The sequence below is a fragment of the Mauremys mutica genome, chromosome 11 (assembly GCF_020497125.1).
Source record: "Mauremys mutica isolate MM-2020 ecotype Southern chromosome 11, ASM2049712v1, whole genome shotgun sequence".
NCBI lineage: Eukaryota > Metazoa > Chordata > Testudines > Geoemydidae > Mauremys > Mauremys mutica.
This window is the reverse complement of record NC_059082.1, coordinates 1,728,106-1,754,498: the sequence shown is the minus strand read 5'-3', so window position 1 is coordinate 1,754,498 and position 26,393 is coordinate 1,728,106. Positions and strand designations below refer to the sequence as shown.

Below are 26,393 nucleotides of genomic sequence, written 5' to 3'. Positions count from 1 at the left end.
GTTCCCAACCCACTAGAGAGAGCTGGGGCACTTCAGGACACTCTGACGTGTCTGTTCGTTAACAAAAATAGGCCCAGTCTTTTTAGCCTTTACTTTATGAGAACTTTTCTTAAAATCTGGGATCATCATATTTGGTTGAGATCTTTCTGCAGAGCTGCCCAGCGAGCTTACACTGTGGCTGGTCTCAAAAATGGGGCTTCTTGCCAGCTTAACCCTTTAAATACTCTAGAGATCTATAGGGCTTATCCTGCCTTTCCTGCACATGCAGCATTTCCATTGATTTCAATGGGAATTGTGGGTGCAGGATTGGGTTCATGCAGTGTGCACATGTGGGTGTTTAAAGATTCCAGCGATTGATGACTCCCACAAATTGCATGTGTATTTTCTGTATTTGCAAAGCCTTATGTTAGCATGTGCAGTCAGACGACTGCACACACAAATCCTGGTAACAACGTTTGTGAATGCATGGCTAGGCATGCAGTTACCTGGGTTGTGCACATAAGCGGGTTTGCTGGTGCAATTTGCCTGATTAGCCTGTTGCATGAGCCATCGGAAGTGTCTCACAAACATAGAATATTCATGCTCTTAAGCATTAATTGGTAAGTAGTCCGGAAAATGCCATAAACAGAAATGAAAATGCCGTGTAAATGCAAACCCCACCTGCCTCACAGATGCACAACGTGTCTGTTACACAGAGGGAGTCCTCTTAAATGCTGCCAGTACGTTAACTCTAGGCGCTCTGAACTCTGCCCTCTGCAGGGCAATGGTATTTTCCTTTGAAAGGGTGACTAAACCCATCGCAGTGTTCTAGCTAAGATCTAACCCATGCAATGTACACTTACAGTATCACTTCTCTTGCTTTGTATTCTATCCCACTGTTGATGCATCCCAGTATCCTGTTTGCCTTTTTTACTGCAGCCACACACTGGGCTGATGGCTTCAAGGATTTTTCTACAATAACCCCTAAACCCCTTTCCTGGTCAGTACGCTGCATGACTGTTCCATGTAATATGTACTCTCTATATTTGGTTTGTTGCCCCAGACTTATTATTTTTTACATTTGTCTACATTAAACTGCATTGTCCATGTATTGGCCCAGTCACCTGAAAGACCCCCCAAACCCTCTGAATCTGGTTGCATTGTTCCTCATTCTTCGCTGTATCTCAAATTTTGGCCTCATCAGCTCAGTGTGGTATCTTATATTTGATATTTTCATCCAGATAATGCACATATATAAGCAAAGTTCTCAGACGACTCCTGGACGTTCCCCTGCGAATCACATTCCATCCCGAGACGTTCCCCTTTCCAGCCACTGTCTATGAGCCAGGAGTCCTCTTATCACTATGTTACACTTCAGACAAACTGAAAAATGTGGCTTTGACACTGTTCCAACTACTGTTCTGAAAATAGTCTAGTGATTAACTTTGCGTTTTATACAAACAATTTGGCTTAATTTGTGCATATTACCAGATCCAATTCCACTGTGTGTGGGTTCTGCATTAATGAGAGTGAGATGGGTGATGAGCAACATGTCTGTTACATACGTGGTTTTGTAATTTTAGGAACGAGGTAGCCAAAATGAAATTCGAAGGAAAGACATTCTGTTTATATGTAAGTCAGAAAGAGGTGAGTGGATTTTCTCATCATTTCAGTGCTCACTAGGTACAGTCTTTATTTCTGCCTCAAATATTAAACATTTGCTATTGTGTCTGGTAGAAAAAATAAACACAGCTCCAGAAGTCTGTTCCTGAACTAAGAAGCTGCATTTAATCATGGAATCAGAGAAGTGTAGGACTGGAAGGGACCTCGAGAGGTCATCTAGTCCCGTCCCCTGCACTCAAGGCAGGACTAAGTAATAACTATTTTATTTCTGCTTTGCAGCCGCCTTCTGTAATCACACAGTTAGGGTCTGATCTCTGTTGGCTCCAAGGAGAGCAAGATCCAGCCCTTACTTACAAAATAAAAATGAAGGCTGTGACCTGTATTTAAAAAAGACACCCAGCTCTGGCAATGGCCTTTGGGACCAATGATAGCGCTTTGACACTCAGGTGTACGTAGTCCGGGTTCCGAACCAATGCAGGCAAGTGCCAATACTTTACTGGCAGGGCAGCTCTACACGGGTCAGACCATCCAGGTATCTCGTAGCGTGGCATCCAGTTCAATATCCATGTCATCTGCTCAGGACAGGGGGCTTCCCACTGCATTTCGGGGCGTTATTTCTCAGGGCCACGTTATCCCAGTCAGACCTGCTTAGCTAAATGGGTGTGCACATTTCCATTCTGAAATGGGTTACGTACAGTACAGCACATGGGAGATAGCTAATCCCTGTGCATTTTTAAATATATATTTTTGGATACACAGGAATATGGATGAACCAAGCATCAGTTAATTGGGTCTTTACCAGTGGAAATCAGACATATTTCCAGTCGGGTCAGTCAGTCAGATACATTCTTCCATGTTCTGTGGTGTAATAAATGAGCTGTTTTCATTTCAGCTGCCCTGCAGATTGTAAACATACCACCTGCTAACCACACTCACTTGTTTCCATGTGGAATTTTTTGTAGGAAAAGAAAATTGCTCTTACTTATTTTGCTCCAACACCAGAAGCGTGCAAGCACCTCTGGAAATGTGGGATAGAAAACCAAGCTTTTTACAAGTAAGTACAAAGATTATTAGGGTTTTTTTTTTAATTTTTCACACTGTACGTTTTCTGTGGGCAGGTACAATCCCACATAGCAACGGACCTTGTATGAACATGTGATTATAACATCAAGGCAGCACAGAATCCGATTCAAATCCAAACCAGCTCCTTCCATGCCTCCACCCAGGTCTCACCTCCCTCTGGAGGAAAGGATTCCTGCTCTGCTGGATCTTAGCAGATCTCAGGGGGTTTTCCATAGCTGTGAGGTTTTTTTAATCTGGATGGGTGGTTAGCCTGACACACAACCATAGGTCCATGGCTCCTTGTTCAATACATTTGGAACAGCCCATACTGTGTTTGGGGTTCTCTCATCCGCCACCCGAGGGACACACTGGTAGCTTAGGATGCCCCAGGAGAAAACCTGTATTCTTGGACAGGCTTTACACCTGGTGGAAGACAGGCAAGAGGAGGACAACAGATGATGTATACGAAAACCATGTTGCTGTCATGGAAATAGACTGTAATGGAGCAAGAAACGTGGCCCTAGAGGTGGACAACCTGGGTTGCCTCCTGTGTCACAGGGCACGAGAGCATCTAAATAAAAAAAATAATGATTAGCAGGTCTGCCATCAGCCAAGGTGCCTACGCATCAGACTGGGAGCTTCCCTGTCCCCTTCCTGGTTCGGGAATGCAGCCAAGTGCCTAGCATTTAAAACTTCCACTGCTCATTGCTTAGCCATAAAAGTTCAGTCAGGAAATTAAAACTTTAATTGTTTGGAGATTAAAACTTTAACGCTAAACAGCGGATAGAGACCAAGTCTGGCCTGGCTGCCCCCCCCCGCCCATCATCACGACCAAGGGATGGCTAGGTCCAACCTGAGCCCAGCCTGCCCCCCGGGACCGGAGCTACAGGAGCCAGTGTAGAGCAGGCGCTGCAACCCCCCAGCCCATGTCCTCCCACCCCTCTGGGGACAGGACCCAACTTCCCAGCCTCCCAGGGGACCCCTTGACACATTCTGGCAACCCAGTTTGGGGTGCGACCCACGGGCTGATAGAGCCTGCCTTTGAGTGCTCGGCTACAGCAAATACAGCGCTAAACCTCCCCCGTGCAGAGAGATCAGGCACGTCCTTGCTTATAACAAACGGGACAGCTCCTCAGTGGTGCCAGAGCTGTGCCCGCACACCTGGAGACAGGGGCTGGGGCTTCAGTGACTCCAAGCCACTGACCATAGGGGTGCTGGAGGGTGACCCGGCCCCTGGCACAAAGTGAAACAGCTTCCCTTGGGGGTTAACAGCTCCCTTTCCCCGCTCCACTGGCTGGGATCTCCAGATCCACACACCCTGGATCCCCGCCCCCACCCTGTTCTCATTTCCTGCCCGACGGCTGCTTTAAGCCCAGCACCATGAAAGGCAGAGGAAGGACAGAGAATCGGGCCTGTGGCATCTCTCTGTTTTGTATTGATTTTATGTATCAGAAAGTTTGAGGCATCTGATGCAAATGCAGCTCAGAGGGACGAACTGAAAGAAACGTGTTCCTGACCATGATGGGACACTTCAGGCCCTTCTCCCGTCTGAACAGAGAAGGAAGGATGATGTAGGGGGCGGGGTACTAGCCTGGGACTCCAGAAACCCAGGGTCAGTTCCTATCTCTGCCACAGACTTCCTGTCTGACCACGGGCAAGTCACTTAATCTTTCTGTGCCTCAGTTCCCATCTGTACTATAGCAGTGGTTCCCAAACTGGGGTTCATGAAATGTTACAGGGGGTTCTCAGGAAAAAATTCCCCAGGCAGCTCAGGGTCAACAGCACAGAGCCCCTGAACTTCCAAGAGCTAAGCAGATCAAAGCCAGCATCTCTATCACACTGAGGAGATTTAAACTTCAAGACTCCTTATAAGACATGGAAAGGGAGGTGGATATTTTTTGCTGTTTTTTAAATTAAATGGGCAGCTAGTATTGTTTTTTAAATTATTATGAAGAACAAGTTTAAGCTTTGTTGTAATGAGCATTGTTTGCCTGGATTGCTCAAGACCTGAATGCTTGTGTAGGAGGAACTCTGAGCTGGCTTCTTAAATACCTTCCTGCTGTTTCACATCTGATACCCCTTGATGAAACGTAGGAGCCTTGTCTTATAACAGGCTTGTTCAAAGTGATACAAGCTACGAAAGAGACATCTTGGAAGAGTGTTGCCGTTTTCATAACGTAATAAAAAGACTGTAATGATAAATAATTAATACTAAATAGTGTGTAATAAGTATGTCATAAAAACAAATGTTATCTTTCCGAGATCACTGCTTTTATCGTTTATACTCAGGTAAAGGAGAAAATCCCTGGAAATATTCATTTTTAGGAGGGGGTTTGCGAGACTTGACATTTTAGTGAAAGGGGTTCACAGGTTGTTAAAGTTTGGGAACCACTGTACTATAGGGAGCGACAGGGACTTGTGAGGATAAAACCCGTTACAGATTGCGAGGCACTCAGCTGTTACGGTGAGGAGCCGCATCAGTCCCCAGCCAGATAGAACAGCCTTTAATTTATAGACCTAGTCTCGGGTGGGGATTTAACGCACGTTCTCAGTAAAACCTGTAGTCTCGGGTCCTTGGCTGTGAAATGATGCAGGCCCAGCTCTGCCCTTGAATGAATGCAGGCAGCTTCCACTGATGGAACAAGCCCCAGGCAAAGGGGCAGCATGAGCCCGGTGCACCACTGAGTTCCCACCCAATGACCTGACGTGGAGTTTGTAAAGTGAACTCCTCAGAGCAGACTGCAGAGCACTGGGCTAGTCCGTCTCACATTGCTCTTTTGTACGTGATTATCTCAGGACTCAAGCATTTGTCATTAGTTTTGTCCCAAAGAGAGTTTCTGAAATTGCATTGGCGAGGACAGGGCAGCTGTTGGAAGAACCAGGGATCGTACTGTGTCAGCTTTCTTGGGTGAAATCAAAACCATTCAGTATACAACTGAAGAATGACAGTCCTGTGACATAAATGTACAGTGCTTTGTCGCCAAATTCAGAGCCTCCCAGACAGACGTTCCTTGTTTCCAAAGCGGAGAGGGAGAGCACCCGTCAGGGGCTGAAAAGTGGGGACGCCTTTAGGGTAGAAATTGTTGCACCTTTACAAAACCGGAACTCCTGGGATGCTTGTTTGGGAAAATAGGTCAGTTTTCTGTTCCTTTCTTCTTTTGATTAATTAGTTTGATCTTGAAAGAGTCAGGGTATCAAAGAAGTCACTTATCTATAAATCAGTAAGACATCAGATAGAACATTTTGGTTTCACCACACGGCTTTCTGTTTTACTTAAAAATAGACTGCTTTGTACTTTGTAATGAGTTTTATTTTAATCAGTGAGACGTAAGATAAAGTGTAATGTATTCACTTTGGGAATACTGCAATCAGCCGCTGCAATCAGCAGGTCTCATGTCTCATTACATGAACATGAAATGAAATTGCTATATTGCTTTACAACTTTTTGTTATGACTAATAATGGTGGTGAATAACAGGTGGATTACGCGTCCATTCAAACGGACCGTGGTCTCATTCACGCTGCAGTGTGTATTTCCTGCTCAGTGGGGGTAATGCTGGATTCTCCTGGGCTGTCTGAGGAGCAAGTGGTGTCATCCCTCAGGGCTTTTGATGTATTTCATCCAGAAAGGTGCCAAGCTGCCTCAGGGAGTGCATGATCTGTGTGCTTAGCATCCTCCCAATCCGAGGTTCTGGTAAGTATCTTAATATGCTGGATAGTTTCAGTCCGCGCAGAAACCAAGCACCGAATCTTGTTACTTGTCTCGTGGGATGCAGTGTTCTTGGCTTGCCCTGCTGATGACGTGTGGTGCCTGTGTTCATTGTGTCCTGCCGTATCTGTGGCTGCGCAGCGTGGCAGAATGCCGCCAGTGGCCAGCTGGGGGCACTCAAGCCTCCACCAGCATTTCTCTAGTTATAACTTCTCGCCTTAAATATTCCTACATCGCCACCTAAAAAAGACCCTCCACATCTCCCTCCTCCGGGCACCCATTGCGCTGGCGATGCTGTCTGAGCTCAGGTTCTCTTTCAAAGGGCTGCACCTTAAAGGGTTAAAGAGCAGCTCATTGTAATAGGCCTTTTCGGGTGCTTGGGTAACGTTGAGGAAATGTGTCAGGTCGCCGAGGGAGGTACAGTATTAATGATGTGAGGGTGTGAATAGGTATAATTAGAACTCCAGCTCTTAGCCGTCCTTCCCGTTCTGTGCTACCGTCCTGTGTAAGCTACTTATCTGAGCTCACTGTGTTCTGTAGCTCAGCTGTCTCCTTACCATTCTCAGTCAGTGTCCGACTCCTGTCCGCTGCTGCTGCTAAAAGTTACATCTGGTCAGAGCTGTGAGAGCAATTGGAGAATGGGAGAATGAAAGGAACGTGGCTGCCAGAGAGCACTGGCTCTTCGCCTCCACCCGCTCCCTCGTGAGCTGCTGTTGCCAGGAGGATAAGCCACAAATAGCTGGAGCTGTTTCTGGAGCTCATCACATAGTGCTAGCTCGGGGATGTGCAGACTCCCTGCCGAGCGACAGCTCCTCGCCCCATCTCCAGTTACCATTTTCTTGTAAGAGGATTGGGGGCAAGAGGCAGTATCCTCATCCACCTTAGATGTGGGGCCTGATCCTGCCCATGCTTTCTGCCAAGCATGTTGCGTACTGTCACAAGCAATCCCGTTAACATACATTGATTGTAGGAGTAGCTCTGGGGGTTAATGGGATTGTTCAGAGCCGGCAGGTGCAGCAGTGTGCTCGCAGGATGGGGGTCGGACGCTGGGTTTGAGGGCACCCAACAGAGTGATGACATTCTTAAAAGCCACCTTGAATGGTGCAGCTGTCGTGAGATCATCTGTTCTTATGAGATTTCTGCCATCTTGGGCTGGTCACGTGTTATCTCCAGCCTGAATCAGATGCCTCCCACCTTTGGATCTGCACCAGAACCTGTAGGGATGGGATGGAACCTGGGAATTCAAATTCCTGACATTTGGTGAGGACGGAGGGTTGGATTTAAGTTTCCAGGTCAGGGCTGTTCCTGATTGTAACTGGAGCTGGTACAAAAATGGATTTTGAACATTCTGTGAAAATTGTTTGGAAGAGAAGGAAGAAAAATTTTATGTCCATGAATTTTTTCACGCAGTTTTGGTTCTTTTGTCAAAATTCAATGTTTGTTCAGTAATTGAAATAGAACATTTTCCATCTGTGATGGACAAAGCCTGAAAAATGTAATCTTCTGCTTCTGTCAGTAAAAAGGTGGAAAAACCCACCTCCTTCAGTGGAAAAAAGTTTTGACTACAAAGGTTCAATCAATTCAATCAAACCAGTTATCAGTAGAGTAAAATCAGCTGTTAGTTCCCCCGGGGAAGGGGTAGCGAAAGGCGGAGGGGCAGGCCTGCCCAGGTATGCTGTGTGTCAGGGAGCCCACACGGGCTGCGGTCCCTTCCTTGCACGCTGTAGAAGTGGTGAGGCCAGCGGTTCGGGAAAAGGCATTCGTTGCCCTGCGACCGCACCAGTGTCACTGTGCTGTGCTGCGTTTCCAGTAAGCTCCATCACGAGAACATCCTGAAAACACTTCAGTAATGTTGCCTGAAAGCGTGTACCCAGCTTTGTGCTAAAGCAGTGGACTCTCCTGTAGACATCACAGTGACAGCGAAACTCCATTAATAGCAGGGCTGTCCTGCGAGCAGACTTGGGCCCAGTCCTGGGAGGAGCCGAGCAGCTGCAAATGATCTCTGAGGTGGTGGGAGCTGCAGGGTCTCAGCACGTGCTCAGCATCTCCTGGGATCGGCCCATTGTTCTGGGCAGTTCCTTGCCTGTGATGGTTTGGGGTTAATCGAGGTCACAGATAGTGATAGTTAAAGGATTTCAAGTTGGAGTCATTGTATGGGGATGTCCCACAAGCTACCCCACCCTGACAAGCGTGGGTATAAGATAAGCTGGCAGCAACCCTTCAGCGTGTTCCAGGGCTCACTAGACAGCTACATACAGAAGCCATAGAAACATCACTAACAAACTAAACTCCCAGGCAGGCTAGTGCTGGCATTTCTTTGTCCAGCTCCTCAGGTTCCAGCGGCACAATGAAAGGGTTATTTGCTGTACAGGCCATTTTGTAGACTAGCTGTTTTCTCCGTGGACAGCACTTCCTGCGTGTTCATACGTGATCCAGGAGGGGGGTGTTGATTTCTCCTCCATTCATATTGCCTGTTTTCAGGAAATGTCCTGAAATCAGGATGCTGGTGTTGATTTCGCAGTTTTTCACTCTAGAGCAGTTCTGCTTTGGGGCAAAAACCTGCAAAAGGTCGCCATTCCCCCCCCCCCAAATATGCATGGACCAGAAGAGCAGAGCCCTCCAGCTGTGCGGCTTTCCCGCGCCGTGGCGGCTGTGTGGGTGGCCTCTCGTGCCATGGGGAGTAGATTGAAGAGCCGGTGTGGTGCCCATTCCTGTTCATAGTGAATCCCCCCGCCAGCTCCTCTGACTGACCCAGATGTGGCAGGACCGTGTGGCTTCCCGAATGGGTTGGAAGGGTGGTGCAGTTCCATGCGGGCTCCGTGAGCATTGCCTGCAGTGGGGGTTGGGCTCAGAATTCAGACGAGCGAGGCCTGGAGGGTGCACCCAGCACTGCATGAGTGCATCTGCCATTGCTGCTGTGGGGCGAGACCATGGGAGCAGTGTGCACGCCCCGATGCAGGGATCCCCCGGTCCCTGGAGAGCTCATCGCAGTAACTTGGGCTAGGTGCTGGGAAGCGGATTGCGCCCAAAGTAAGTTTGCTCGGGGGGGTGGGGAGGATAGGGAGCCGGATTCTCCCCGTGCCTGAGCAGAACTGAGAGGCGAGGGCTGCAGGGAGCGGGCTCTCGGGTGGGACCTGCTCCGGTTTGTGCCCCTGGAGGCTAGGTGTAGCGGAGCGCCACTCCACCCCTCCCTTTCTGGGGACGTTCCCACGCCCCCCCCCTGTGCCAGGTGTGGGAGGAGGCGGTTGTACAGCTCCCCCGTGTGAGGGGGGTTCTCCCAGGCCAGCTCTGACCAGAACACGGCCACTGCAGGCAGCCAGGGAGCAAGCTGACGACGTGTTTGATCGGCCCTTTCCCGACAGGTGTGGCTGTAATGCGCTTGGGCAAGCAGAACTCCCTGTCAGCAGCGCAGGTTCGACCCCTATTGTTAACAGCTTGCACAGTCCAGCTGTGCCTGGGTCGTCCCTACGCCCCTGAGAAGTTGCCTCCTTTGTGCGCTGTTCTAGTGAACGTCTGCGGCAGGGACTGTGTCGCTGTGGTGTGAGGACAGTCCGGTCACACCGTGCCCGTGTGCCGGTGTGGCACGTACAGTGCTGTGGGGCTGCAGTGACCCCGAAGGCATCGGTGCCCACCCTGAGTGGCAGGGTCTCTGGGCCATGGGTTACACGGTTACCATTCAGGGCTGTGTTAATGAGGTGGGCTGGCTGTTTCCCTCGAGCTCAGGGCTGAGCCCTGTGTCACAAGTGAACTAACAGTTTGCCGTCAGCGCCATGCTCCAGCACGCCAGGGATGCGGGGAGGGAGCTGGCTTTGAACAAGCAGAGCAGACTGGCACATTTCAGCTGCGTTTGCAAGTAACACGGTGTTACTGTCTATTGAAGGGCCTGATTCCCGGGGGGCTGGGGGTGCTCAGAACCGCTCCCTGTTTGATGGCAGTTGGTGTTGTCCAGATCCTAACGCCCTCACTGAGTGCGTGTGTGGATTTTGGAGAGTTTTTCAGGGTCCTGCTCTCTGCTGGCACCTGAGTTTGGAAGCTGAGAATGCGGGGTAGGGGCCGCGGCAGGGAAGGCGCTATCTGTCATGGGCACTGGTCGATCGTTTAATCGAATCAGCTGCATCCCAAAGGCCAGGGCTGCCGCTCTTGATAAAACATGGCCAGCGAGCCGTGTCACATCCATAGGCATTGACCTGCCGCAGCCCGACCCGTTTGTGGAGGGTTCTCCATGTTCTTGGTGTCGTTTCAGGTTGGAGAAGTCAAGCCAGGTCCGCACAGTATCCAGCAGCAACTTGTTCTTTAAAGGAAGCCGGTTCCGATACAGGTAAATAATGACAGTAAGTAGCAGTTACTAGATATATTTTCAGACGCTCCTCTGGGTGGTGGATGTAGCAGCTTCTTGACTGCTTAAATACAAGATTTTTCTGAATGTCTTTCTGAAAAGAGACTCCTTTGTCGCAGGAGACTTTTGTATCAAAGCTTTTCCAGGTAGATTTCCTTGGATTTTGTTTTATTTTGCTACATATTATTCCTGATTTTATCCCTTACACCCCTCTTACCTCAACAGACCAAAAAAAAAGAGAGAGAGAGAGAGAAAATTGCAGCTGATTTTTAAAAATACAACAATGTGTTGAAACATCCCAGTTACTAAAAGATGATGTTTCTTCCTGCATCTGACGCAGAAGTTGAGATGCTGAATTTTAGCAGGCTGTAATGAGCGATCAAAGTGTGGGATGCAGCCAAGCGTTAGAGATTTGTAAAGAGGCTGGGCCAAATTCTGTTCTCACGCACACGTGCGTCAGTGTGGAGTGGCCCCTGTGGTTTGATGATCAGAATCCTACACATCAGAGGAGAATTAAATTCCACTCACGTGGGACGTGGCATTCCAGGAGGCGGAACTGACCGACCGAACAGGACGTGACCGAAAGGGTTGCTGCCCTTCTGGAACCCCAAACCTGTTCATTTTTAGTAAATGTCTGTCTTTCCCTCTCGCTCGGAGGCTGTTTGCCCACAGCGCTCGGTTCCTGTGTGTGAGACTGGGGTAGGTATGGAGTTCTGTTGAAGGATGTACTGTTATGGAGGGCGAGGGCAAAGGGGTGACTGTTTATCAAAGCAGTAGAAGAATCTCGGCAGTAGCCAGAATGCTTTTTCAGTTCTTGCCCTGTTTCTGCTCTTGAACCACTTGCAGTGGCCGAGTTGCAAAAGAAGTGATGGAATCTAGTGCCAAGATCAAGAGGGAGCCCCCAGAAATTCACAGGTAAGTACCATCAGCAACTTCATAGCACAGTCGTGGACACGAGGTGCATTGATCTACAACATCTCACCTTGATTTCAGTCCTGCCTGAAGTGTTGGGAATATCCTGTAATCAGCCAGAGCGTGGCAAGTGCTCTTTCAAGCTGCTTCCTGCACGAGTAGGGTGCATATCACTGGGGTGCCATTCCTGAGCAGAGGTTGGTAGTAAAAGGGCATTGTTAGCTGGAAAGGAAACTGGTTCACTTCTGTTTCATCTTACGGTCACACTGAGCACTTCTTGCAGTCTGGTACTCGGGCAGCGCTAGCATTGGGGTTGGATTCTTCGGCTGAGTGTGGGGTTTCAGATCCCAGTGGCTTCAGATCCCATACATTGCTAATGAGCTTTGCTGGTGTGACTAGACAGCGGGGGAAATCCTGGCCCCATTGAAGTCAATGTAAGTTTTGCCATTAAGGACATAAGAACAGCCATAATGGGTGAGACTAATGGTCCATCTAGCCCCGTAGCTTGTCTTCCGACAGTGGCCAGTGCCAAAGCTTCAGGGGCACCGTACAGAACAGGGCAATTTTGGAGAGAGATGGTTCTGCCAGTCAGAGGTTTGGGGTCACATCCCTGCTCAGCCTGGCTTATAGCCATTGATGGACCTGTCCTCCATGAAATTACCTAGTTCTTTTCTGAACCCAGCTATACTTTAGGGCATCACAGCATCCCATGGCAGTGAGTTCTACAGGTTAATTGTCCATTGTGTGGAGAAAGTATTGTCTCTTGTTTATATTAAACCTGCTGCCTGTTCATTTCACCACGTGGTGCCTAGTTTTTGTATCGTGGGAGAAGGGCAAATCACACTTCTCTGTGCACTTTCTCCACCTCAGTCATGACTGTCCAGCCCTCTGGCAGCCCCCTGGCGGTCCTTCTACCAAGCCGAGCAGCCCGAGTCGTTATAGTCTCTCCCATATGGAAGCTGCTGCGTCCCCTTGCTCAACCTCTTCCAGCTCCACTCTGTCCTTTTGGAAATGGGCAGCCAGAACTGGACACAGTGTTCAGAGCGGGGTTATATGGGGGTTAGGATCGTTTCGGTCTTATTTTCTAGGCCTTTCCTAACAGCTCCCAACATTGTGAGCCTTTCCCACCACTGCTGGGTGCTTTCGTGCGCTGTTACCCTCTGCCGGCAGCGCCCCGCCAGCAGCAGCAGAGCAGTGAGGCTGGCAACGCTGCGACCCCCTACAATAACCCTGTGATCCTCCCACAGCCTCTTCTGGGTCAGGACCCCCACAGTTACAACACTGTGATGTTTCAGATTTAAATCGCTGAAATCATGAAATTTACCATTTTAAAAATCCCATGATGGTGAAACTGACCAAAATGGGCGTGAATTTGGTAGGGCCCAAAATATAATATATCTGATACCTGCAAGCTGCTTCTCAGCTGCCTTACACCCGTGGGTCACAACCGCCCTCTGTGCACTATGTGCACCAGGCAGAAGGTTTCCCCAGCATCTGCCTTTGCTGCTCCTAGAAGACTAGAACCCAGACCACCTGACTCAGCTTTAGTCTAGTCTAACACTACACGGAGAGCTTGGCCTGAGGAGGGCTAAGGATTGTAGCTCAAAGCCATCGTGGCAAGCGAACTCACTGATTTAATGTCCGTGTGTCCATCCAGCTGTTGCTAAACGTGTCTGCTGATATTTTCATGGGTTATTCTTTTCCTACCAGCCATCACTGAGCCTCAGCTGAGGCCTCCCCAGCACTGCCGGCCAAGGAGAGCTGCTTGCTCTGGGGGAGAATTGCTTTGCCTGTATCTCTGCAGAGACACGGCTGCTCTGTTACCAGAAGCTCAGAGTGGAGTTTTTGCTCCCAGTCATTCCCGTGCTTTTGACGGGGCTGAACAAGCAGCAGTTCGAAGACGTCTGCTGCGCCCAGGCCTGCTCCTCCTGAGCCAGGATTGCTCTGTGCCTTGGGGAGCAGACAAGGTGCCTTGGTTTGCTGGGCCTGCGTAGTTTTGCACATCTCTGGAAGAGACTCGTGTCCGTTGCAGTTTTGTAAGGAGGTTGTTTTCTGTCTGGTGTGATGAGGTGGGGGGACGCCAGTGCTGGGGGGTGGGGGAGGGGAGATAAATACTTGTTTGAAACACCCCTCTCAGCTCCCAGCATCCAGACCCTGCAGAGGTCAGGAAAGAAGCCAAACACGAAGCTGCGGGTGCCCACATCCTGCATCTGGGCTCTCCAGGCCTGGTCTGAGGGCTCTGCACCCGAGTCCTGCACGGCTTGCTAAGGAGAGAGCAGCTGCCTGGCTCATCTGCCTCTCGCTTGCTTTCCTTTTGCTAGTCCCTGGTGTCGTGCTCATCTCGTTTCTTTCTCTACAGAGCAGGATTGGTTCCTAGCCGCAGCTGCCCTTCCATCACTCACGGGCCAAGGCTCAGCAGTGTCCCCAGGACTCGAAGGAGAGCTGTTCACATATCCATCATGGAAGGTGAGCTGGGGCACGGAGAACTCTGGCTGTGGTTTACATGCATTCGCGGTGTTCCAGTCCCATTCTCCTCCCTCTCAGAGGGCAGGGAATGATGCTTCCGCTAGTTTAATGTTCTGGTCCCCCCCGAATGGAATCATTGCCAGTTCGAGCAGAGAATCCCCTGGCTGAGAGCAGAGGTATTCGGCTGCACACTCATTTGTGGCTCACCTCCATTAAGAAATCACCTAGGAGTCCAGAAATCATAGAGCTCTTGTATATTGACAGGATTGTTGGCTTGTAGCAAGTCTGCACAGCGGAGCCTAGATGAAATGTGTAGCCGAGTTGTCCCCTGTATTTTATGGCAGTGCACCTAGCTGGAAGTACCTGAGGCCTGGGTTTTAATGCCACTCACCTAGAATTAACTCTGAATTCTCCCTAGAAATGAGTTTATAGCTTCTTATAAGCAGAGTTGAGTGAACAATTCATAGCAAGTAATATGGCCATCTGATTTAGCTGCTGCTTCTCTTTGTGATTATCTGCGAACAGCTTTCAAATTTCTCAGAGATATTTGCTATTTCAGATTATCTGTCAAAAACTTTCTGCAAATGATTCTTAGCCTGTCGGTGGTTCACGAGAAGTTTATTGTGCATATTTGATATTCAAAATGTATTTGTTAGTTTTGAGTAGACATATAGATCACATGATTGTGTCCTGGTCCCTGATTGGATGCAGATGTTTCTTAGACTCAGGCTTCCACTGTGGTTTCTCGCTTGTATTAGTTAAAAGGCGCTTTTGGTACATATTCCCTAAGGTTCCTCCAAAATCGCCGTGTCCGTGGCCATTCCTGCAGGAAAACTCATTCACTAGAATATTTGAGGAGAGTGAATGGAAGAGGGGGAGGAACGTTGCCCAAGCAATTTGAATTGGTATTTGATCAAATATTTGTAGCCCCCGACAACTTCCAGGGAGTTGGCTTCCCTCGGTGCCTGGTAGTGGGGAAAACCCCATGTCCCTGCCCGGATTGTGCCAGTGATGCCCGGCTACAGTGCGTGCTTTGAGCCTACACCTGCCTAGCCGTGAGCATCAGGGTGAGTGGGAATAAAAGGTGTGACGCGGACCATGAAATACACACCCGAGTTTCCATGTTAACGAGCTAGCTGGGCCTCTCTCCACAGCAGAGAGGTGGCCCTTGTGTAACAGACATGAATCGCGTTTCTCGTCACTTTGAGTGAGTTGTTTCAGTTCTGGCAGCAAACTTGCACCGTGGCTGGAGCTGGGAGAGCCAAAGAACCTTTCCTCCTCTGAACAGTCCCGTCTCCTCACTCCCCTTTGCGGGGGGCTGCACGGGGCAGGGGTGTTCGCTCACCACCCATCAGCATTGCCGCTCTCAGGCCCTGGGGCTGTGGAACGCCAGGGGAAGCGGATGCCCCCTGACGCCCCACCATGGCCTCCTGCTGGTCTCACATGGAACCTGCTCTGCTGATTGTTCCTTAGTTGTTCTAGTGACGAACGGAACTTGATTGCTCTGCTCTGACAAGGAAAGTGAAGGTTTTAGGAGAGCCTGGGGCTGAGGGGGTGAGATGGGCTGGGCCTGCTTTAATCCAGGGTCCAGCAGCAATCTGGCATGAGGTCCATTTCTCAGCGCCTGGTTCATCACTCAGCCAGGAAAGTTTCCTCAGGGCTGAAACTAGACACACAAGGACTTGGCCAGGGAATATTTCTCCCCTTCCCCCACATTTATAATCACCTTGGTTTGGCTGTTTCTGAGCTGGAGGAGGGGAAGTCTTCCAGTGATTTGGGGAGTTCTGTTGCATTCCATGAAATACAAACTTCTTTTTCATTTTAAACCTGGCCAACAGGCGATGCTGCGGCCCGCACAGAGCAGGCTCTTTGTGACACAGTGTCACTGACCCTCCTTTAATTGTATCCGGAACATCTGTGATTGTGTTTTGCACACACAAAACCTGCATTTGTGCATGCCATACAGCTCACAGGCAGGGAGATTCTCCTATGCACTCACGTCTGAACACAGGTACGGCGGCCTGCTGAAAGTGTGGCCGGGGGCCTGATGCTGATCTCCTATGGCGGCAGATCCTGCGTCATTCCCAGGAAGACAGTAGCGCTACGCCAGTGGAAGTGAGATCAGAATCAGGCCCTGGCTCCTCGGCTGCCTAGGGACCTTCATTCCCAGGTTCCTTCGGAGATTCGTTTAAAAGCCAGATAAGAACAATGGGTTTTGAATTGTCAGGCTAACGTTTGTGTGGGTTAAGCTTGCTCTTAAGGTGACTGGTAGCTATTTACAGTCTTAGCCCTTGTGTAACAAGCCGGTGGCCTGGGAATTTCCTGGGTTTCTTCACAGCCTGTCTGCAGAGACAGAATCCCTGTGTAGGCTGCAGGCTGGGCAGTGATAACGCCCCCTTCCCCGCCCACCATCCTTACCCTGCCCAGACCGTTGCTCTCTGCCGCCCATTTCAGAGAGCGGTGGCTCCCTGGCTGGGCGAAAGGCTGGGCCAGGTCATATTTACTAGCCCGAATGCTGCTGGGAGCTCCCGCTGCCAAGAGAGCCTTGTGCACCCAACCTTAGGCTGGGGCTTAAGAACCAGACCTTAGCCCCAGTAGCCTCAGCAGCCAAGGAATTTGTTTTATTTTAATGCTTCCACGTACATAAAGCCGATTCATTAGCAAACAGCTCGTCAGTGCTCGGCTGTCTCCCAGCGGTTGGTTGGCAGGGGCGGGAGGAGACGGTTTGGAACAGAAGCCCTGCATTTTCAACGCATGCACCGCCTTGTAGCCTGGGTACCTGTGCTAAGGGGGATGAGAGGTGTGTGACTAACCCCCCCCTCCATACTCCCCAGGCAGCCCTTTGATAACTTACCCTGTGCAGAGGGGAGGCGGGGAGTCTCGCAGGGCTCCCCATCACTGCAAAGCTCGTGGCTGCAATAGCTAGTGGCAGCTTTCAAATCAAACTGAACATAGGGACGGTTGACTCGCTGTCACTAATGCCCAGATGCTCAGTGGGAGTTCTGGGCAGCGAAGAGATTCCTGCTGTTGAAAGCGACACCATTGCTAAGTCTATCGGCTTCACTTAAATATCTGCCTGCTGACTGAAAACAGCCCTTCCCAGTGACAGACAGAGCTGTTCTCTGGCATCCTGGCCAAACAGCCCCTTTCCTTCCCAGACAGCAGCCAGGTGGTGTAAATCCCAGGGGATAGCAGGTGTGTTGGGCAGGGTTCCTGCCAATCGCTGTGGCCTAGCCCAAATAACACTTTCCATGGGAAACACAAGCCCAGCACAGCCCTGCACTCAGCTGCGTGCCGGTGCCGTGCGTCGGGAAGCTAGTCCCCTCTGCAGATGCAGAAAGCCCTTGTTAAACAGGCTGGCGCACAGAACTGGCACAAATGCAGAAAGAGCCTCCTACGGGAAAGGCTGTTGTGCCTCGGGGTTTCCCAAAAGCCAGAGTATTCCAGCTCCGAGGCAGCACGATTGCAGGGCCCCGTCCCGCCCCCTTGTAGCCACTGTCCTCAGTGGAGGCAGGATTGGGCCCATATCGCGTTCTAGGGGAGGGGGTGGTCAAACTACGGCCTACGGGCTGGATTGTCACCCCCGTGGCGCCGCGGGGCTAAGGCAGGCTCCCTGGCTGCCCTGGCCCTGTCCCGCCCCTGGAAGCAGCCGGCACCACGTCCCTGCGGCCCCTTGGATACTCTCACCTGCGGGTACCTCCCCCTGCAGCTCCCATTGGCTGAGAATGGGGAACCGCGGCCAATGGGAGCTTGGGAGGCGGTACCTGCAGGTGAGGGCAGCGCGTGGAGCCCTCTGCCCCCATCCCCCGGGGTCGCAGGGACGTGGTGCCGGCCACTTCCGAGAGCGGCGCGGGGCCAGGATAAGCAAGGAACCCGCCTTAGCCCTACTGCCACCCCGGAGCCACTCGAGGTAAGCAGCACCAGGCCTGAGCCTGCACCCTGAACCCCTCCTGCACCCCAACCTCGTGCCCTGAGCCCCCTCCTGCACCCCACACCCCCCTTCCCACACCCCACACCCCTCCTGCGCCCCAACCCCCTGCCCCAGCCTTACATTCATGGCCCTTGCAATTTCCTCACCCAGATGTGGCCCTCAGGCCAAAACGTTTGCCCCCTCCTGTTCCAGGGGGTGCTGAGTAGCGTGGGGGTGGTCCCAGGGCAGGGGAAGGGTTGGCTTGTATACGGTGACTCTCAGATTGTGCTGAGGGGCGGGGAAGGGGGGTCAGCCCAGGAGCCCAGGACTTAGTGCGGTAGCACGGCCAGATGTGCCACAGACGGCTGAACTGCAAAGCAAGCAGGGAATTAAATCACTAGCATTTAACACCATTAGTCTGACCAGCCTCCAGGCTGCAGCTGCCTTTCCTCACTCTCACTTCAGCCCGGCACCAGTAGCGACATGGCATCCCAGAATAGCGCTGGCTCCAGGCTCAGCTCACCAGTCACGCACGTCACTGCTGCCATTGGGTGAAGTGGCTGCAGCCCTCGCCCTGTGCATTCCTGCGGCGGCCCCGTTCCCACGCTGGGCTGTGCCCTGCTGCTGGGCGCGGGGGAGCGGAGCGGCTGCAGGAAGGGGGCTAGTCCACGGCCACCATGGCGAAGTGTCTGATAAAGATTAAGACGAACGTTACCGTCCATCTGCGGATCATCAACCACTGCTCCCGGGCTGTGACGGTGCGAGTGCTGAGCCGGGGCCCCCGGCTGCCGGGCAAAGTGCTTGGTGCCTCACCTCTCCTCCCCGGCTTCGCCCACGCCGTGCCACGGGACCAGCACGACGTGCTCACACCAGGTAACTAGCGGCCACGTCTCTGCTCAGCTTGGCCGGACAGCGCTGAGAGCTGGCGTTACCACACGCTGCTCCCCGCCCGCAGAGCCAGGCCTCGGGGCGGGTGGGGAGAGGAATGGGCACCCTTGCTCCTGGTTCAAATCAACACTGTCTTCCCTCCCGCGCTTTTACTGCGCTCTCCACAGCAGGGGCCTGCACCACAGGGTCACGTCTGGCTCCAGCCGTTCCCAGAAGTGGGCCTGCTTGGAGCTGGTGGCTCAGCTCAGTCTCTTTTAGAGAGAAGAGCCAGGAGGGATGGTGGGGGGATTGACTAGGAAGGGCCCCAGTGCAGGGGTTTATGGATACGGCGTGCTCGTTCAGACACTTGCAGGTGCTCAGACACCAGGGTGATGGGCAGCAGCAGTAGAAAACGCAAAGCTGGCTGTGTAAGTCTCCAGCAGCGGCTGACAGTCGTTAGCGAATGCGCTGCCTCTGCCAGCAAGGCTCATGGCTGCAGACTGGGGATTGGCCTGCATAAACATTAGAGCAAAAATACCTGTCATGGTGAGAACACTTCCATTGCTCTGCTGTGCTTAGCGCGGAGCCTTCCTGCATGTCGTCAGGCGGTGGTGGGCAAATGCCTCCTGGATCATGGCATTCGTTTTAAAATGAGTAGGCTCAGGAGGCTGCGTACTCAGGAAGTTGTTCAGCGTGAGAGCTGGAAAAGCTCAAGGGAATCCAGGAGCTGGAAAAATGATTGGGCAGATTCCACACTTGGCTGAAAGCAGGTTCAGCCCCGACCCAAGGGGTGGTGAGAGTGCTGGTGATTGCTCGCTCCGGGGGAAACGGTAGCAGTGTTAGCGCTCCTGAAATTATCATGTTCTCGTCTTACCACAGTCGCGGGCAGGGGACGTGCCAAGGGGCACGATGGGGACGGGGCACTTTTCGCTGTTATTGCTGAGGAGGAAATGCAGCCCTAGGCAGAGGGGCTGTTACGAGACCCAGGCACTATGCCAGTCCTGCGTCAGCCTGAAGCTGTCCCGTCCGCCCAGCAGGGAATTTCCCCATGTGAGCTCTAGGCAATGCTATGGAGCCTACTCCCAGCGGCACGTCCATCCCGGCCCACCACCTGTGGGCAACCAGTGTGCTGAGCTCATGCCCTTAGCAGCCAGCGTCTTCACACACAGGCCCGGTGATAGCAGAACCGTCTTCCTCCCTGTGCCACAGGCCTGGGGCTGTCGCGCTGCAGCAGCACCACCTGAGGGCGGCTGTTGTGCTACAGCTTAACGGCTGCCCTCTTGGAATTCACAGCCACAGCAGAGGGCGATTTGTCTTCAGGCGGGCGCTAGAGAGGGGCTCCAGCAGGCGGGGGTGGGGTGGGGTGGAGTTAAGGTTGGTGGTGGAAACCGACGTGTCTTTCCCAAATGTCTAGACTGGACGGGGGGTAGGGTGGGGTGGGGGGCGGGGAGGAGGTCGACTGTTAAGGCCCGAGGACAGTCGCTCAGCCTTGTTTTAAAGGGCAGGCTTGTGGCACAGTATTGTGCCTGGGCAGCTGACACATACCTACGGCACGTGCGCAATGCTGTAGAGGGGCTAGGACCATTTTATACCCTCCCTAAGCACTACAGCAGGCTCGCACTGACGGGGGCCTGACGGCAGGCGCTGCCTGCGTGTCGCTGGATGGGGACGCTGGAGGCACCCCCCGCGCGCCCCCCCCCCGACCTCAGGTACTCTCTCAGCGAGCTCAGTGCGGGGCTTGGCGCTGCAGGCAGCGAGCTGGGGCGTTGGGTTTTGACTTACGCCCCCCTCGGGTGCGCATACGAATGGCTCGAGCGGCCCAGGCAGCGCTGGGCCGTGTGTCGTGCAGCGGGAGGGAGTGGGGTTTACGCCCTCGCTGCCCCACCTGCACGGCCAGCCCGTGGGTTGGAATTTAAGCGGGCAGCAGCCTATTATCCCACTGCACTTGTTCCTCAGGCGACATCGCTGCCTGGGCCGGGGGCCCGAGCTGCCCCACAAAGCCTTTTCAGCCTCAATTCATAGGGGCTGCCTTCCCCCTATGGCAGTGATTCCTCCTATGGGTGGTTATGGGGGTGGGGGAGAACAGCCGGGGCATCTCCAGTGTGTGTGTCCATGGGGCAGGAAGGGACCAGAGTTCAAAGCGCTAAAGCTGGGTGCCCCACGTGGGCGTGCGGCTTGTCAGGGGCTCTGCCAGCAGTAAGGGTCCAGTGACAGGCAGGCCCTGTGCTGCCACTCCACTGCCTGAATGGTGCCTGTGGGTGCTGGCAGTGTACCCAGCTCCTATGCCTAGGAGCTGGCCATGCCAGCCGCTTCCAGGCGTGCTGCCCCCAGACCCTCGCCTGCAGCCCACCACCCTGCCGTAGCCTGGTGAAAGTGAGTGAGGGTGAGAGAGCGTGAGAATGGGGGCGGGGGAGCAGGGCCTCAGGTAAGGGGCAGGACAGGGCAAGGGTGTTGGGGTTTGTGGGCGTAGAAGGTTGGCCACCCCGAGGCACCGCTGCAGGGCTGATGGGGCAAGAGGGGGGTGGCGCTTGTGCCACCTCCCCTGCGCCACTGGTGGACGTAGGGTGGCCAGTCACATATGGGGCCCAGAGTGCCAGGAGTAACTGCACCGTCCCCTGCATGTTGAAGCAGGGGGTAGGTGCGGGACAGCTAAAACCCTGCCCTACGCATTGAGCCGTGGCCCTGTCTGTAATGCAGTGGGCCCCAAACGGGGAGCAGGCCGCAGCTCTGGGCGCGGGGGAATGGGGACGGGGTAAGGGCCCGAGGCTGGGGCCAACCCTCGACCAGGGCTAGGAGTGGCCGGGGGGGGGGGGTGCTCCCGCCCCACCCCCTGCCCTTTCTCAGAAGGCTACGGTGCCGATAGCGGACATGGGGGGTTTTTTAATCGGTTGCACACCAGAGGAAAGGCAACCACATGCTTTTAAAGCTCAAACACCTGCCTCAAGCCCATCCACATCATTTCACTTAGTCTGGGCCACTAGCATGGGCTCTCCTGTGGCACAAGACACAGACATCATCCCCCCGCAGTGTCTTACCAGAAACATGTTCTAACAGCCCCCTCCCGCCCACACCCACCACCTCCCAGCCAGGGGCAAAGCCCAGCAGGCCCCTTTGACATCACACCTCAGAAACAGACTCAGGCAGGGCCCGCTAACGGGCCCGCTGCTGCCCCGGCTGAAGCCTGGCCCGCTGGCAGTGGCAGCGGAGGGCTGGTCACACACTAAGGCTCTGGGAAATGAGCTGATGGCCTCAGCTAGGCCCTTCTAGCTAAGCTCCTTGTCAGTGCTGGGGGACACACCCCTAGGGCCAGCTGGGGGCTGCTGAAGGAGGTGCCAGGCTTAACTCGTCCCGCTTAAACCAGTGCACTGGCCGTGTTAGGTTTTATAGTTCATCCACGTGTAGGCCCCTCCCACACTTCCCCTAAATGGTGCTGGGTGGTGACCATCAAAGACCCCCAGGGCATTTGTCAGACACGGAGGGGTGTTTGGCTCGGCCCAATGCCAAGAGCATTAGCTGCATTACACCTGCTGAAATTCCTGCTGCTGTTACACGTGGCGCTGCCTGGCCTGAGCTGTGGCAGTGTTGCTCTGTGCTATTGGATAGCTACTGTGGGTCAGCTACTGTGGGTCAGCAACTCCTGCCAGGTGCCCTCCAGCCTGTCCGGGGTGATGAATGTTAAATGTTTAATGTTTAATTGTTTAATGTTTGTAAGTGCCGTTGCTGGCTCACGTTGCCTGCTGCAAGGGCTGTATTCTGTAGTACTGCTGCGTACGTTACTAGAGCTGAAATGGTTTCACTGACGCCCTGTTGAAACCACTTAGCACGGCTGCGTGCGCGGCCCTTGGATGCGCAGGTATCTAAATATGGCCCAAGGAAGCTAACTTTAGGCCCCCAGTTTTGAAGTGTGTGACTAGTGCAAACACATTTAGGGATGTTTGTGACTGTGTTGCAGACAACCAGCCACAGGAAGGTCAACAACGCAGTAGCCTAAATACGAGCAGCTAAATGTGAAACAAACCTAGAAATCATGATCATGTTCGAACGCCTCCTTCACCTCACACAAACGTTTAAAAATGCCTTTTAGTCCACTTAATTCAAAGGCTGTAGAAATGGAGTGAGTGGCTGGACGCGTCACTCGCGTTTAATCAGCCCCGGCCGTGCACTCTAGTACTGCAGGGCCCGTGGCATAGCACGTTATGGTTAAATGCCGGGGACTGACTGTAAGAGGCATTTATTTAAGCCGTTGATAGATGGTATTCTCGGTGTGCTGTGAAGTGAGTATGTTACGAGTCTTTGGGTGGATGGAAATGACACGGCGGGTGATTGTGGCTGTGATTTAATCAGGCCAAGCTGCTGCACCAAGGTTCCCTTTTGAAAACGCTGTGTGTGCTCAATGTCCCAACACAAGCCTGACGGTGTTGGTATCAGAGCTGTAGCCATGTATGCGAGCGTGGGCATGTGCACACGGTCACACAGCTGAACCCTTTGCCTCAAAAGGGAACCAAAGCCGTTCGTCAGGCTTTGAGAACAGTAAATGGTTCTTCCTCCATTTTTGCTGTCGTATGTTGCGACTCTGCCGCTCGGCGCCAGGGAGCTCGTGTGCTGAAAGAGAGGCTGTTCTAGCACCATTTCCAGCTCAGCCCTGCAGACCCAAGCTGGTCACACCTGTTTGAATAGAACTGAAGACCAGTAGGGATTTTTTCCTCCCAAAACCTGCGTTCCATCCGTTATTATGGGTTGTATGCTACAATGCAGAAAGTAAGGGGGGCAGTACACAGTCTCATAGGAATTGAAAGGATTTTCATGAATTATAGAAACTAAACATGGACAAGATCCCTGTTAGTTCAACTTGCTCTTCTCTCTGCCACAATGTAGGCCAGGACTTGCATTCCTCCGGTGGCAGGTTTGAGTCACTTGAAGGTTGGAGCCTAGGCAGGAGCAAAGGGTTAAAAAAGGAGGAGAATCCACTTCACGGATCCTTGCTTCCATGAGCAAGAATTATTTTGTCTTTGGGTGTAACACCTTCTTGTAGGGGCACAGTGAAGAAGTATGGTTAGTTGCGGCACTTTAACTCAAGTTGATTGCATAGCTTTAGAACATAGATTGTGGTTACTGCACAGAAATACTAAACCGAATGCATGTCTCATTACTTTCAGCCCCAGCTGAAATTAGCTGCTTCATCTTTTCTGCAACCATTGTGCAGTATGTTCTCATAACATTTATACTGACACGGCCAAAGTTAAAGGCAAAATTACCAGTGTCGACAATTTTTCTGTTAAAAACAAAAACTCTAAAACATCCCTTTGGAAGTTCATCCTGCCACGTGCGTGGTGGCTTTGCTAGCGTGGCTGCCACTCCTGCAGGTGACAGGTTTTGGGGACATGCAGGGTTTGTGGTTATATTTCTATGCAGTTTTGTGCTGCTAGGAAGTTGCAGTGTTTTGAGAAAGCAACACCTAGGGTCTGGTCCTCAGCTAGCATAAATCACATGGCGCCATTGACTCCAGTGGCACAAACTTACCCCAGCTAATGGTCTGGCCCAGCGTACAGACATCAGGCTGTCCCCTCGTTACTGGGATTGCTGCTACTGGCACACAACCTGAGCCCCTCGCTCAGCAGAAAGCAATGGCGGGGTTCTCGTGTTCCTGAAGTGCCGTGCCTGCAAGCCGATGCCTACGGCCTGCCCGTATCTGCAGCAGGCACAAGCCTGATGTCATTAGTGGGAGGCAGCTGCTAGGAAATCCTTTCCAAAGCCAGGATTTGGGGAGTCACTGCTGGCACAGGATGTGCATTTTCTGCCACTGCCCCTCCAAAGAGTAATTACACTGCTCACCATGCAAGGCCTTCTCCCCCCCGCCGCCGCCACCTTTGCTGGGGCCTAGTAGAATCCGTCCCCTGGAGAATAGTGTATGAGCTAAATCAAGCAGCAGGACTATTCAAGGGCGACTGCTTTACAGACTGTGACTTGCACAAACGATGGGGCACCCCACTGCCAAAGACCCAGTAGTGGCTGGCTTTGCTGCCCTTCCTCTCCTTGCATCTCGTACAGCATCATGCTCAGTCCTCGCTGCTGGCCAAATACCACCTGCAGCGTGAGGAGCGAGGCGGTTTGCACTGAATCAAGCTTTTATTGCCCTTGTTTCCAATTATCACCCTAAAGCACCTCCCTGGAGACATTAATCAGTGCTTTAGTTCTCCACGCCCTACCGGGGGCGATGCAGGTTAAACTGGTCACACAATACTCGTGCGCTGCCCTGTGCAGCTGCTGACAGCGCGAAGGTGTGTTTGACGGAATTCTCTTGCACAAGACATTTATCTTCACTAGCCCAGAAAACTTTGTCACCTGAAGGTTGCTACTGGTACCTGGCACCTTTCCAGACCACGGACACAATGGCAGCCTGGCTCGTCTCAGCTCCCCGTCTTGCTCTCAGGATTTTGTGGCTGTGGCCTGAGAATGCCAGTTCTCCGCTTCCCCCAGTCTCAGGGCTGCAGCCTGCATTAAGCACGCCCATTCCTAGCTCCTGTATGCCCGTGCTGCGTGGACTAAGCCTGCAGGTGCTCAGCTTTCCACCCTCAGCTGAGAGCTGTCCCCATGTCTCTGCTTCCTGCCACACCACCAGGTGCTCCATGCATCACTCGATTCAATGTACAATCAGGGATTGGGGGGTGTCAGGTAAATAGATGCCCAGCTGTATCTCAAACCCTGGCCTAGCCCTGTAGGTAGCATAGCCATTTCCAAAGCCCCTCTGTCACTACAGGGCCCAGCTCCTGCTTGGATTCTAGTTAGGGTTACATGGCCCTGTGGAACCAACGTCAACATCTAATCGGTCTAACTATTGGGCTAGGGCCTAGAACCTGGCTCACCTCAAGGAAACCTGGCTCGTGGTTATTGCCCAGAGGTTTCTATACCTAATTTTACAGAGAAGTGTGATAAGAAAATGAAAGTTAGAAGCTGGTCACTTGGAGGCAGAAGGAGACTGGATCTTGGGAATCCCTTGACCAGTGACACCCCCTCCCCCATTCTCCCAGCCCCCCCCAGGGGATAGAATTTTTCAAGGCCATGTATCTATCCATGTGGAGTGTAGAGCACTTTGAAAAATCATTTTTAAACAAAGCTTCAAAATGCCGCATGTGTGGTGCAGCTCTCCCTCCCCCCATAATTAGGGAAAGCATTAGTTCTAGGATGGCTGTTCCCATCTGGCTGCTTATTTGCATGGCTTAAGTCAATGGGTTAAGTCAATTAATGGCTATTAGCGAGGATGGGTAAGGAATAGTGTCCCTAACCCTCTATCTGTCAGAGGGTGGAGATGGATGGCAGGAGAGAGATCACTTGATCATTACCTGTTAGGTTCATTCCCTCTGGGGCACCTGGCATTGGCCACTGTCGGCAGACAGGATACTGGGCTGGATGGACCTTTGGTCTGACCCGGTATGTCCATTCTTATGTTTTCACCATCTGTAAGATAGGGATAATAATGACCCCCAGGGCAGGGTCTCAATCTTAATTCTTTAGTAGGTGTGACCTGAAGAA

General features: G+C 52.3%; 1 protein-coding gene across 6 annotated transcripts in view; it reads left to right on the top strand.

The window, feature by feature from the left end:
• Positions 1–26,393, top strand: part of FRMD5 (FERM domain containing 5) — a 283,379-nt gene that overhangs the window by 253,603 nt on the left and 3,383 nt on the right. For 4 of the 6 annotated variants that reach the window (XM_044980463.1, XM_044980460.1, XM_044980462.1 and 1 more), the window contains exons 9-13: positions 1,563–1,626; positions 2,565–2,656; positions 10,616–10,690; positions 11,555–11,623; positions 13,980–14,086. In XM_044980463.1, coding sequence (XP_044836398.1) covers positions 1,563–1,626; positions 2,565–2,656; positions 10,616–10,690; positions 11,555–11,623; positions 13,980–14,086 — 407 coding nt within the window. The remainder of the gene's footprint in view (positions 1–1,562; positions 1,627–2,564; positions 2,657–10,615; positions 10,691–11,554; positions 11,624–13,979; positions 14,087–26,393) is intronic. The other 2 variants (XM_044980464.1, XM_044980461.1) reach the window with 1 other exon arrangement.